At 36.2% G+C, this 13,046-nt stretch overlaps 1 protein-coding gene across 1 annotated transcript; it reads left to right on the top strand.

Moving 5' to 3' along the window:
• The first annotated feature begins 5,841 nt into the window (after positions 1 to 5,841).
• On the top strand, positions 5,842 to 6,412 carry LOC108061910 (uncharacterized). The gene is made up of 2 exons (XM_017148325.3): positions 5,842 to 6,015; positions 6,074 to 6,412. Exons 1-2 carry the CDS (start codon positions 5,985 to 5,987, stop codon positions 6,160 to 6,162), a joined length of 120 nt encoding a protein of 39 aa, XP_017003814.2. The 5' UTR covers positions 5,842 to 5,984; the 3' UTR covers positions 6,163 to 6,412.
• Positions 6,413 to 13,046: the final 6,634 nt, after the last annotated feature.

Below are 13,046 nucleotides of genomic sequence, written 5' to 3'. Positions count from 1 at the left end.
CGATGACATTTATAGCTGCACCGGTATCCAATAATCCTGTTACTACCCTATTCAATAACTTGACTTCGGCGTACGGACGACTATCATGTTTTTTAAAACGTATACAATTAATGGTTTTAATCGAATTCCAAAACGATCTTAATCTTTTAGTATTTCTCGACATTTTTCTAGGTGAATTCGGACTGTTTAAACTAACACTATTACTAACTATATTAGACCAACCAATTGAAAGTTTTGGACCTTCATTGGACTCAGACTCCCAAACATTTGGACCTTTTATGGGGGATTCGACTCTTCGTTGGTTGCCTTGTTTGGTGGAACACAGGTCGATTGGCGATAGCTGCCTGTGTTCGTCCTTCCGTTTTTTTGGCACCTAACACAGGTATGACTGTAGGCATTCATTAGGCCACATTTATAACAGAAAACTTTTCTCTTAGCCTTACAATCTTGGTATCGGTGGCCTTCTTTATGGCAGTTAAAGCAGATAAGCGCCACTGCCCCGACTTCCCAACTGAGATCGGCGTCGGAAAATTCCTCGGCATCTTCCCACTTGACCTCTTCGACCAATTCTGAGACTTGTTTTTTGAACGGTACGACCTTTTGGTAGCCCTGAGTCTTTCGCACATCTTCCAAAAAGTCTTCCCTACGACGACAAATTTCTCGCAATCTTTCGACAGTTAGAACCTGCAGATTTAAAATCTCATGCCTAATTTCTGGCCTTAAATTCCGCTTTAAAATTTCAACAATCTCCATTTCCGACAACGGCACTTCCAAACTGTCCATCATTTCAACCACAGCATCGTAAAAGGAGTCGAATCCTTCTTTTTCTCGCTGTTTCCTATCGCGTATGGCCTCCCTTACGTCCATGTCCGTCCGAGCATCTCGAAATTGTTTTCTCAAAGCATTGCAAAGGAATTCCCATTGAAGATTTCTTGTTCTCCTATGGCACCTCCAATAAAATTCCCTAGCCTTTCCTTCAAACAAGAGATTCGCATTGCTACTAAGGATCGAGTAGTTCCCCTCCAGAGTCTGTTCTGTGAGAGCCTGAACCCGATATATAAAGTTATCTACGCTAATGCCATCCGAACTACCACTAAAACGCAATTTCCAGCTATTTATGATGTGGCCTACCTTATCCGGCCTCTGGCTTAGATCGGATGTGAAGCTTCTAGGAGTTCCTCGTCCCGAGCCTGCTCGAACACCCGTGTGATCCACTGACATTTGTCGCTCCACATTTACCTCTTCTTCATGCTCAGAGATATTTATACCCGTTGGCTGAAAGCGAGCCGCGAGGTTGGTTTCTATAAGCTGGGCCATTTTATCTGACAACAGGGTTAGTAATTCATTTTGCATGCCTTGTATAGCGCTTTTGACTGTGTTCTCAATTAATGCTGTTTGAGAAGTTCCCAACCCTGCTGAACCTCGAGCTCCTATTGGCGTATTGCCACTCGCAGCTAGCACCTGAGTCTTCTGCTGTCGTGTATTTTGAGAAGGAGTTGCTGGTTTCTCAAAACAGACAGTTTGGCAAATGGGACATGTAGTGTGGGTCTTGGAATAATTTGCGATACAAGATTGATGAAACTCATGCTTACATTTAGTTTTATATGTCTTGGCGGAGTCTAAATAACACTCGCACAGCGAACACTGGCGGGTTTCGGCATCTTCGCCATCAGCCATATTGAATAGATAAAAAAACAAATCCTAGTCTAATTATAAAAAAATATAAGCTAATATATAAAAGAAATTCTAATGTGAAAACTAAACTCAAAATAACATATAAATACGAGATATATAGAACGAGAAAATTGCATAAAACGAGTGCGAAATTACAACACGTTACATAAACCAGAAATATTGGTCTCCTTATCTCCTTTTGTTTGCGAGGTCGATGACCTCCGCTGAACAATCAGCTGTCCAAATCTCTGTACAAAATTACTCAAGCCTCGAACTCAAACCAAAATCTAATCGAACTGCTCGAATACACAGAGAAAAATCAAATATTGATTGACAGCAAAAAAATATGAACATATAATAATAATATAATAAAATTTAAAAAAAATAAAGTAAAAATTAGAATAATTAAAATGAAATTAATTCGTAAAGAAAAGAAATGAATATCATAAAATAATTTGACGTCGGACATAAATATTTCCCCTCTGACAAACCTAACGAAAATAAGACAAGTGCATAGAGAAAAACATAAAATGCAATTGCATGTGCATTGCGCTTATCGCTTTGCCAAAAACTGCAACAACAACAATAAGCGCCACTCGCAGACAGCGGCTAGCCGATCGTACGACTTTCGCGACAATGCCTATAATCCGAGCCGTCTGCTTCGCACTTTACAATTGCGGGGCATGTTAGCTATGCCTTTCATCGTGGTCAGCGAATCTTTATGTAAATAAAATCCACTGCATATCCAATGCGAATTATGGCAAGCTGATCTGTCTGATAAGTAATTAGGTTACTCCTGTAAAATTTAAACTTTGAATTTTGGTTAATTAACCGTGGTCAGGTAGCGAAATTATAGCTACAAATCTCAAAACCTGTAGTTCCTAAGCGTTTAATAACCAAACCTATTGACTTAAAAAATGTAAGGGTATACTAGTGGGGCCTTCTTCCTCTTCCTAAAATTTTTGGTCAAGCGTGGACGAATGACTCATCTCTCTGGACTCTGTCTCTTCGTTTCCGAAGCGTTTGAGTGGAATTCTAAGCGAGGCTCGAAGCTGAATTGAGTGAAAATATCTGAAAGTCTCCAATAGCAATACGAGAATTATTTGCTCGATTTTTTGACTAAGTAAAATCAAATATTTATAATCTGGCTAAAATATAGAATTGTATCTCGTGAGCAACGTAAAAACGTGGCCATGAAGTTGGGCGCCATAAAATAATAATGATAATTTGATATAATTATAAATGTAACGAACATTCATAATTCTCAGGCCAAGATGTTGACTAAGAGAAGAGCTCACGCGAAATTATCTTCCGGCTTGGCTCGTCGACATTGGTGTAGGTTTTAGCTACTTCTCTTGACTGGCCTATTTTCATTATTAATTCTAAACAATATTCGCGTGACAGGACAAGCTATGAAAAAGGGACGAGATACTACATATTTTTAATCAGACAATACGGAAATCTATGACTAGGGGGTGTCTATTGCACTTCGCCTATTTTGTGAACACTTTAAAACCTCAGATGTTGTGGAGATTTTACTTCGCCCTCCCTTCCTTTGACCGTTTCTTTCCTTATTAAAAAAACCCATATTCTATGAAGCGGTCCCTTGGTGTTCAGGGGTGTCAGGGGGTCATTTATGCCGAGTCAAAAATTGGGGATTTTAAAACATTATAATATTTTATTTAAAAACTAAAAGACAAATACGAGCAATTCATGGGGACAGCTATACATCATAATAAATTAGAGAACAGTAAAAATATAATAAATGGGACAATATAAAAATATATATAAATAAAATTGCGATAAAAATATGGAATAAAAATATTGTTTATATAAAAGGTTAAATATTCATGCGGGCCTTTATGCGATGAGATCGGATTTAAATATCTTGGATATCAAAAATAAAAAGGACAAAATTTAGAAAGCGAATCAGATTATTTTGGCAACCAAGTGTAAACACATAGCCATGATTTGAGCAGCAAAACGCAAATTATTTGAATTATATTTTTTTTGATTTTCCACCGCTCATTTGTTTTCTTTATTTCTTATTTTCGGCTTTCATCTTCCCGTGGGATTTTTTTGGTTAATTTTACTTTAAGGAAAAAAATTGTATAAATTCTCAGTATCGCATATTTTAACTTGTGACTTTTTCTTTGTTGGATTATCCTCTATAAGTCATGGTTTATAATTAATACGGAACTTTTGTTCGCTCACCACAATTTCTGCTGGGGTCCTCCTCGACGAAAGCGCTTTCTCGGGATGAACCTGAAACTTCAGAAAATATTCTTTTTTTCCGGCACAAACATACCACGGGATTTAAATATATATATATTTTTTTTTTTATACATTTAAGAAAAAAAAAATCACACAAAAAAAATGCGATTGAGTCGCCGGGCAGAAATCACCAAAAAAAAACCACTCAATTTTTAAAACCACTCAAATCGACCTTTGCCTTTTTCTCATCATTTTCGCACTTTGATCGGGTTTCGTTTTTTTTTTACCGCATGGATATTATATAATTAAATTAGGTTAAGCAACTAAACTAATATATTTTTTCCTTTTTTTTTTTTTTTTTTAAATTAAGACTTAACTAAAAATTTTCTGCTGCCTGATTTTTTTTATATTTTTTTATCATTGGGCACTCGGATTCGTTCCGACATTTCAACAACTATATGTGCGCCATTTATTTGTTGGCTGTGGGGGATCTAAATTGGGCTTTGACAATTTTTCACGTCACTCGGTCGGGGCACTCATGATTGGAAATTTTTCCTCTATTTTTCCCACTAAAACTGAATTTTCCCGAAGAAAGTTTAGCGACTTTCGGTCATCCTCTTCCCGGCGTAAAATAACTCGCCCTCGAAGGCGGCTGCGCGACAACTGCGCGAATCCAGAAAAACTCAAGCAGGGGCAGCGATTTGGAGATTTCTTGTTGTTGCAAGCCTTCGTCTTTCTTCGGGCCAATATGCACTCAATTTTGGTGCGCCTATTTCCCAATTGATAATTGTGATTTTTTTTAGCGCCAAGCCTAATGAAATAAATTCCGTTCTAAATTATACTTCACCCAAACCCTACGCTTTGGAAACTCACCAGCTAGGATTTAGCGCTGCGCTGGATATTTTAACGCTTTTGCGTTTCTCAGTTCGCCAAGCTGCCGGGGATTACTTCCGCACAAAAAAAATGTAATTTAGACTGTATGATTTTAACTTTTGTCCAGCACAACTTGTACCTCTGACGCCACGATTAGAACAGACAGATTCAGACGCCACAATTATGGCGGTAACCTCTAGCCGGGTAGATTAGATAGAGAAAGGGAAAGTTGACAGAAAGGTCTGTTGCTCTCCTTGCCGCTTTTCTTTTGCCACACCCCATACCGCCGAGCGACTCCTAGATGGCGCTAACCCTATTTTACATTTAGCTAACTACAAGCGCTACACCAGCAGCAACAGTTGAAGTTGCACAATTCAATTCGGCTAATACGGGATAAAATTCATTGTACTTTAGTTTTCTGCCACAGGCAGGACTTTGAGGATTTTTGGATTCTGACAAGTCTGCTACTTATTTCAGTAGTACACCCAGAAAAAAAAATTACCTTGATTTAAGTCCACGTTCCTTAAATTAAGGAACGATGGACTAAAAATGGCTAAATAAGGCTATTCATGGACTTAAAAGTTTTCATCCCATATACATTTTAAGTCTACATGGACTAATTTTGGACTTAAGGCCATATGGACTGTTACATGGACTTAGGTCCATTTTTAGTCCATGTAGACTTAAAATGTATATGGGATAAAAATTTTTAAGTCCATGTATAGCCTTATTTAGCCATTTTAAAGCCATTATTCCTTAAATCAAGGTCAATGGACTTAAATTAAGGAAATTTTTTTTCCTGAGTGTAAACATTATGCACTTATACACATTTTAAACATGTTAGTTAAGTGATTATATTTCATTTTGAAAGTAGAACAAAAAAGTATAAAACTTTGAATGAAAAGTAGATAATTTATTAATGAGTAAGACCAAAATACCAGTAATTTGTTTTCCTTTATTTTTTTTGAAAGTTTTTTTACTAAATTACGAAATTGCACAGATACAATTTTCCTTCTCAAAGCAGCAAAAGATTGTTTGCTCGGTAAACTAAATAAATTCACTTTTTAATGAATAAAATATTCCGCTGCAATGATGCCCATTTGCATGGAAATGAAAAATATAATATGTGATGAAACTAAATTTAAATTTTCCCATATTTAAGAGACTACTCGCTGCGTCAAACCTTTTAGTTCATACCGAATTTTCTAGCGGTGATCACCGACATGAAGCTCTACGTTATTATTCTTTTAATTGGTAAATAGCTTTTTTTTTATTTTAATAATCAACACCTTTATATTTGTTTTTTCAATAGCTGTTTTAGCGCTACACACCTGCAATGCCGTGAGATGTATTTTAACGTGTCGCACATTGTCTGGCGACTACACATCTGTTGAGTTATAATCGACATAACTATAAAACTGAATCTGACTTCTAAATGCGATTATGACAATGCAGGTACAAATAAAAATAAGCTGATGTGTACGTGCATGTTAGAAGTTTATTTTCTTAGACTTAAACCAACAGGCTTATGTTTTTGACAAGAAATTTCTAAAATATTGTTATTTTCTGAGTTTGTTCTATCTTAATCTATAATGTTTTCTAGCACTACATGTTTTTGTGATTTTTTATTCTCATTTTTTAAATTCTTAAATTGTTATGCGAGATACTAAACCTTAAGCTTGTTAAACTTTGAAGTGCGATATCTTGTTTGCTTTCGATGAGGCTTCATTTATTGCCTTATTGATGACTATCAGCCGGGAATAGTTTGGCATCAAGAAAATCCCTCCCGAAGGAAATTCCGAGAACCAGCTTTCAACATACCCATCTTGCCTTGGTTGCCAGTCATTTGTTCACTTTCGATAGCTTGCAAGTTTAAGGTTAATCCGATATTTGTTTCTGGCGATTCGCTTTTAAAGTATCACCTTATTGATGATTTGAAAATGGGGGAAATAGTTTTGGCAATGGGGCAGTGGGAGGGGGATGAAAACCCTTTGGCTCGGGCCGTCACCTACGGCATGGCAATTTATTTCGCAACACTCCCGCTCGACGGCAGGGCAAAGTTTTGTTTCGGGGTTTATGGGCAATGGCTGGCAGCACTCCGGCACTCCAGCACTCCGGCCACGTCCAATATCCAACCATGCACGCAAAAGTTTGCCAAAAACTTCTCTCGAGTCTAACAAATTCAATTTGTCAGGCTTGGCGCGCCTCGGAGTGCGGCTAATCCATTTACAATTTCAAAGTAAACAAACAAAATGTATCCTCAGCTCGAGCAGCTCGGCTTCAGCAGCAGCATCAGCTCGACGAGACATTTAGCCCCGGTTTTTGGGCTTGGGTTCGAGTTTGAATTTTCGTTCGGATTTCCAATGAAAATGCAGCGGAAACTTTCCGGCCAAAACAGGCGGCAGTTTCACTCGAGAGTTTATGCACTTTGCCCTGCCTTCTTTTCTCACACTCGAACGAAAATACTGAACATTTTCTCTAAAACTAAAACCAACTCGAGTATCAACAAAGAGCATTGCCCAATTATTTTTGTAAATATGCTAAAATTTTAAGCAAATTCGAATGTTCTATTCTGAAGTTTTTAGAGCAAAGAAAACTTATTTTCGTTTAATTTGTCTTTTTCAGATGATCTTTCACTGAGAGGAAAAAGTGAAAGTTTAAGCAAAATTTATAGATTAAAATGCATTTTTAAAAATAATTTTAATGCTTTTTTATTAATTATAATATAAAAATATTTTAGCTTTAAATTTAAAATCCCAGTCTTTAAATTATGTAAACTTGTCTAAGGACAAAAATTTCTCTTATTAAAATGTAAAATAAATTAGTCAAAAATTAGTTTGTTTTTTCAGATTTTTTACCTCATTTGTGATTAAAATAATGTAAGTCTAAATAATTAAATAACTTAATATCGAGATAATTTTATGTTTAAGTTTTTAAATACTTAAAATACAAAAATATATATATTTTTCTTTCAGTGCAGGTTGAAACTAACGACACGGCACTTGAGTAAAATAAAAAGTCCCATTCTTCTTCCACTTTTCGCCTTTGCCAAAATAGACAGCTTGATGGTGGGAGGCCTGCCCAGAAGTTTATACGCCTTTAAAGCTGCAGTTGATATTCTTTTATATTCTTCTATATTATTTCTGTTTGCCCCTGAAGCGGTCCAAACAAAAGGGAAAACTGTGTGGCAAACTAAAGCCGTGCGTTTGCCGTGTTAAATTACTTATTCAGTGGGCGTGGCAGACCCGGCAGCCCACATTTTAGTTGGAATTGGTTTTTTGAGGATTAAGTTCTTAAGTCTTCAAAAACAGATTAAAGCCTTGATTTATGAGCTGCAAAAAAGGGAAATTTTTGAATACGAAACGTGGAATAAATATTGCTAGATTAGGCTAACAGTAAAGATGATTAAATCGTTTCAATCGGGCACTTAAAATTGTGATTTAAATTGCTCACAGCTTGGCCATTTAAATAACGCTCATACGCCCCGGGGACACGCCTTAAATTGTGTGCCAAATATATTTGAATTTAATCAACTGCTTACAGTTTAATTGCTTTTTCTGGGTTCATAAATAAGTGGCTATAAAATGGTCTATTGCACTTAAGAGAGTAGAATTTGTTAAATAAATATTGCGCATACGCCCGGGGAAGCTTCAATCTTAATGCTTAAATATTTGCAAATACTTCGGTGTTCTTATAACGAAAATACTCTTAATTAAGACTTAAATTACTCCTAGCTTAAGAGCTACAAATCGGTCAATTAAATAACGCGCATACGCCCCGTGAGCACGATTTCCTCTTAACCTGAATTTAATTAAACACGGCCGAGCATTTAATGATTTCCGTTTGCCACTTACGGTATTTATTTAAATAGCAGCCTTCAATCGTTCATAGTTTAAGTGGGCAAGCGTCTCCTTTGTAAATTGGTCAACTATATAAAGCGTATACGCCCCGTGGACACGTTTCATTTTCGATGGCCAGGAATTTACGTGGAAATTAAATTCGAGGATTTTGCATCCAGGCAAGAAATCTATATATAGCCATATATACCGGAGGTCCTTTTGGCGTTTGAGGCACATGCCTCTGTTTTTGTATGTATTTTCGTGTAACGCCAGCGGCGGCAATTTCTTGTACAACAATTTGTGAGTCTGCTGCGCTCAGCACTCACGTAATGAGCATAAACTACAGGCACAAAAAGGCCAACACCCACACACACATACTTTTATACACAGATGGGCTCACTAACGCCGAGATGGCTAAGAGAATATCGCGCTGCCGTGCACATAATTGGTGCAAAAAGTTTGAAAATTATCACGGAAGCAAAGCCGAAACACGTACATACATCACCGTCAACGGACACGAGATGGCATAATGTGAGAGGGCACTTCCCTGCACTCATCCTGCATTCTACAAAAATCCGAGGATCAAAGTTTTTAACTCTTAGGTAAAGTTTTTTAATTGCATTTTGAATTTTCTTGAGGTTCTTTTCAGACTTACTTTCTTTAGTTCCCCTAACAAATAAAACAAATGATATATAGAAGATTAAAATAAATTATCTAAGGGACTTCTTTATATTTTGAAAAGATTTTTTGTACCTAAAAATATTTTTTCCTTAATTATTCTATTTTCTAAATTTTTAAAATAATATATATATTATTTATAAAAATTCTTTAATTTCGTTTGTTTAAATTCCCATTTCTTTCCTCAAATTATGAATTCTTATTATTTTTATTTTGTTTAAATATTTTAAATAGAAAATAACTGCCATCCTGGATTGTATTTTTATTACATTTTATGTTATTATTTTCTAATACATTTTTTTCAGTACTTTCCCTTTGCATTCCCACGTTTTTAGGCCATTTTAAGGCGGAACACCTTGTGACCCGGGCTGAGCCTTAAATAAGCATCGCCGGGAGCCCGGTTCACTTTGCCTTTGGGCGGCCAACGGCCAAAATTTATTGAAGCGAAGGCGACTGAACTAATCCCCGACCCTAATTACTCATAGAGCCCGTGGGTTACAGACCTCGTCCAACAATTACACCCGTGGCCCGTGTTAAGTCTTATTCCCCCGAAAAAAATAAAAAAAAACCCTAACGGAAAGGCGGAAAATGTTTCACTTTATGTTAGGCTGAAGAGTTTCCGCTTTTGGTTTTTTGGGCAAGCAATTAGCACCGGCATAGTGATTAAAAAGTGGAAATGCTAAAGTCAAGTTGATTACATGCCGATTACAATCTGCCGACCAAATTTATTGTGTAAGAAAAAAGCAAAATGAGTTTGGTAAAGTAGAGCTGATATTTTAAAGCACATTTATTAATGTTGAAATATTTACAATTATAATAAAGTATACTTTTTCTTTATGAAACCTCCCTCGATGACAGACTTGCCTAGAAGTGTGGGAAAATTAATTAAACAAACTCGCCGACCAGGCAAAAAGTTCATTTGGTTTGCCCCAAAAGACATGTTTATTCACATTTAATTTAGTGTAAAAAGCAACTTCTTTTTCATTATATTTTATGTTTACCAACTAATAAAAAGCAAAACGTTTCACTTTACGCCAAAACTGCGAAAGACTTTGAGCCCCATGGGCGACTAAGAATTACACTGGCCTGCAAGAGTGCTATTAAGTGTGCACGGGGCACGGGTGTGTGTGTGTGTGTGCTGGCCATTAAAAAGTTTTCCTTTTCCTCGACCGCTTTTCCCGCTCTCCCCCTTTTCCCGCTGCCTCTGCAAGTCGGCTACTGTTACTGGGCAGGGATACTGCTCCTGATTCCGATTCAAATCCTGGTGGTGCTGCCATTGGCACCTGTGTGTTGCCAGTGCAACGGTGCAACTGAAAATACGTTTGCATATGAATTTTTCAAAATGTTTTTTTGCGCTGACCTCGTTTACGGGTCAGAGCGGCTATGAAAAGTTTGCCCTGCAAACTAAATTGCCGTTTGCAACTGGAGAAAGGAAGACACGGTAACCGGCTTTGAGTTTTTTCCTTCTCTCTATTTTTTTTATTTCCCCCCCCCCCCCTCCTCCTCGCTTTTTCCTTTTTTTTGGGTAGTGAACTCGGTGCTCAACCCACTTCTTGTATTTTTTTTTAGTTTAAACTGGCGGTGCAGCATATTGAAATGCGATTACAGGGCTGCCCTGGTGGCTCGTGGATTCATGTTCATTAAACATGCATAAACTCACACTGGCAAACACCCACTTACACAAACACATGGGCAGAGAGAGAAAGTGAGACGGAAATGGCTAAAAAATAGAGATGGCAAACACACTTGGCCAAATTCTTAAACGTGAAATGTGAAGGAAAAAATTAAAATTTAGAAATTAAACTGATAGACTGAATGTGTGAAAAAATAGCTTACATCGTTTCTTATTTATTTTTAAAGTTATTCAAACTTAATTTTTTAAATTAAAATATTAAAGTGAAACATAAATATATTACATGTAATATTTTTTTAATGATTTTTTTCACTGAAATAAGTACATATTTATAATAAAGTCCATATTAAAATACTTATTAAAATGTATTTTATAAAATGTAAAAGGGCTTAAAACCGGCAAGATCTTTAAAATTCTTACTTTCCATCAGAACAATAAATTAGTTCAAGTGTAGGGATAGCTAAGCTCAAAGAAGCAGAAACATTACGAGAGCAGCTGTCCCCAGGCACATGTAAACAGTTTAAATTTTCAAAGCAATGTGCTAATTTTAAATCAATTACATGACGTGACGACGACACTTTTGTCACAAATAAACAAGAACAAGACCTTAAAATCCCCTGCTGAAAATTCCAGATGCTGGCATTGAAATTTTCTGGGCATCAGGACAATAGGCAAAGCAAATAGCAATCGAGAATGCGTACAAGTCGGTAATGTTTGGCAACAGTTGGCGTTAAAAGTTTGTGCCTGTCGAAAGTGAATTTACGAATGGCAAAAAGTTTAAGCCAATACCAATACCAAGAGGTATATGAAAACATCAAGGACCCAAAGGACACAGGACTATTCATTTGGAAACCATTTTGCAGCACTGAAAAGAAAACGGCCTGTAAATATTTTATTTAAATTAATTATACAGTTTTCAGAAGTTTATTATGAAAAATTAAAAGTATCCAAATAAATATGATATATTTATTTTAACCATCATCTTCATCTATTTATTTAACCTTTTAGAATTAATTATAAACCTTTTAACCCAAAATTTAAAAATGTTTTTTAACCAAATGAAACATTTTAATATATTTTTCTGGAAATTTTTAATAACGCCAAATCAACCTACTTTCTTTCTCCTTCTGCACCCAATGTAAAATATTTCCGATAAACAAGAGACAAAGACAATAAAGAACACTACGGACCAATTCATCGACTATGAGATACCCGGTGCATTCAGGACTTTCAAATACTCCATACATACCTAACAACAATACAATATACCCATTTATTCAACGAGTATCGGGTACAAATACATAGGCTTGGGGAAAAACTTTTCCTAGTGCTACATTTGGCGACACAGCAAACTGCCAAGTTGAAGGCATCTGCCTGCGGTTGGGTGGGTTTTGTGGTTTCAGATGTTTTCGGGTGGTTTTGGGTGGTTTCCCTTGAAGATGAGGTAGACTTAGCCCCATGTCTTCTTGCTTCCTCGATTTCAGGCTTTGAGGCCTCCACACACATAAGTCTTAGAAAAGGAGAAGGAAAATTGAGACTAGTGGAGAGCAACAGTTTTTCCTGCACTGGGAAAATTCAGAAAAAAAGGATGGGGAAGAAAATGAAATCGAAAGCTGGTTAGCAAGAACAAGCTCTTTTTGTTGGAGAAAGTTTTGTAGGAATATGAAAAACACAACGGTTGGGGAAAATCCGCTTTAAGGGCATCTGTAGAAACTTTAAAAAAGGAAATTTAGTTGAAACAAGAACTACCGATTGGGATTGTAAAACATAGGAAAGGAATCAAAAACCAAAAAAAAAACTTTAAGAAAAAAAACTATATAAAATAAAAACTACTTTTATAATTAAGTGAAATATTCCCAAATAACTTAGTGTATTTTTCTGAACTACTTAAAAAAGGCAAACTACACATTTACAATATTGAATGTACATTTTTGTATGCTCCAAAAGAAACGAAATCAACTGGAAGAATATTATTGTAATGTCAATCATTATATTATGCGCCCTTTTATAAACTATTTTTGCTTCATTGATTTTCCTTGGAGTTCTCCACCGTATATGTATGTATATAAGATTCAACAGGCCCACATTTTTCGGGACACTTTCCATTCCTTTTCTTTTTATTTGACTTAAATAAA

The sequence above is a fragment of the Drosophila takahashii genome, chromosome 3L (genome assembly GCF_030179915.1).
Source record: "Drosophila takahashii strain IR98-3 E-12201 chromosome 3L, DtakHiC1v2, whole genome shotgun sequence".
Classification (NCBI taxonomy): Eukaryota; Metazoa; Arthropoda; class Insecta; order Diptera; family Drosophilidae; genus Drosophila; species Drosophila takahashii.
The sequence above is the reverse complement of the archived record's forward strand: the minus strand, read 5'-3'. Positions and strand labels throughout refer to the sequence as shown.

What these genes read in the sequence shown, in the direction of transcription:
- LOC108061910 (XM_017148325.3), top strand. Translation starts at nt 5,985, where the DNA reads ATGAAGCTCTACGTTATTATTCTTTTAATTG. An exon ending in CGTTATTATTCTTTTAATTG is followed by an intron (nt 6,016 to 6,073) that starts GTAAATAGCTTT and finishes TTTTTTCAATAG; the next exon opens with CTGTTTTAGCGCTACACACC.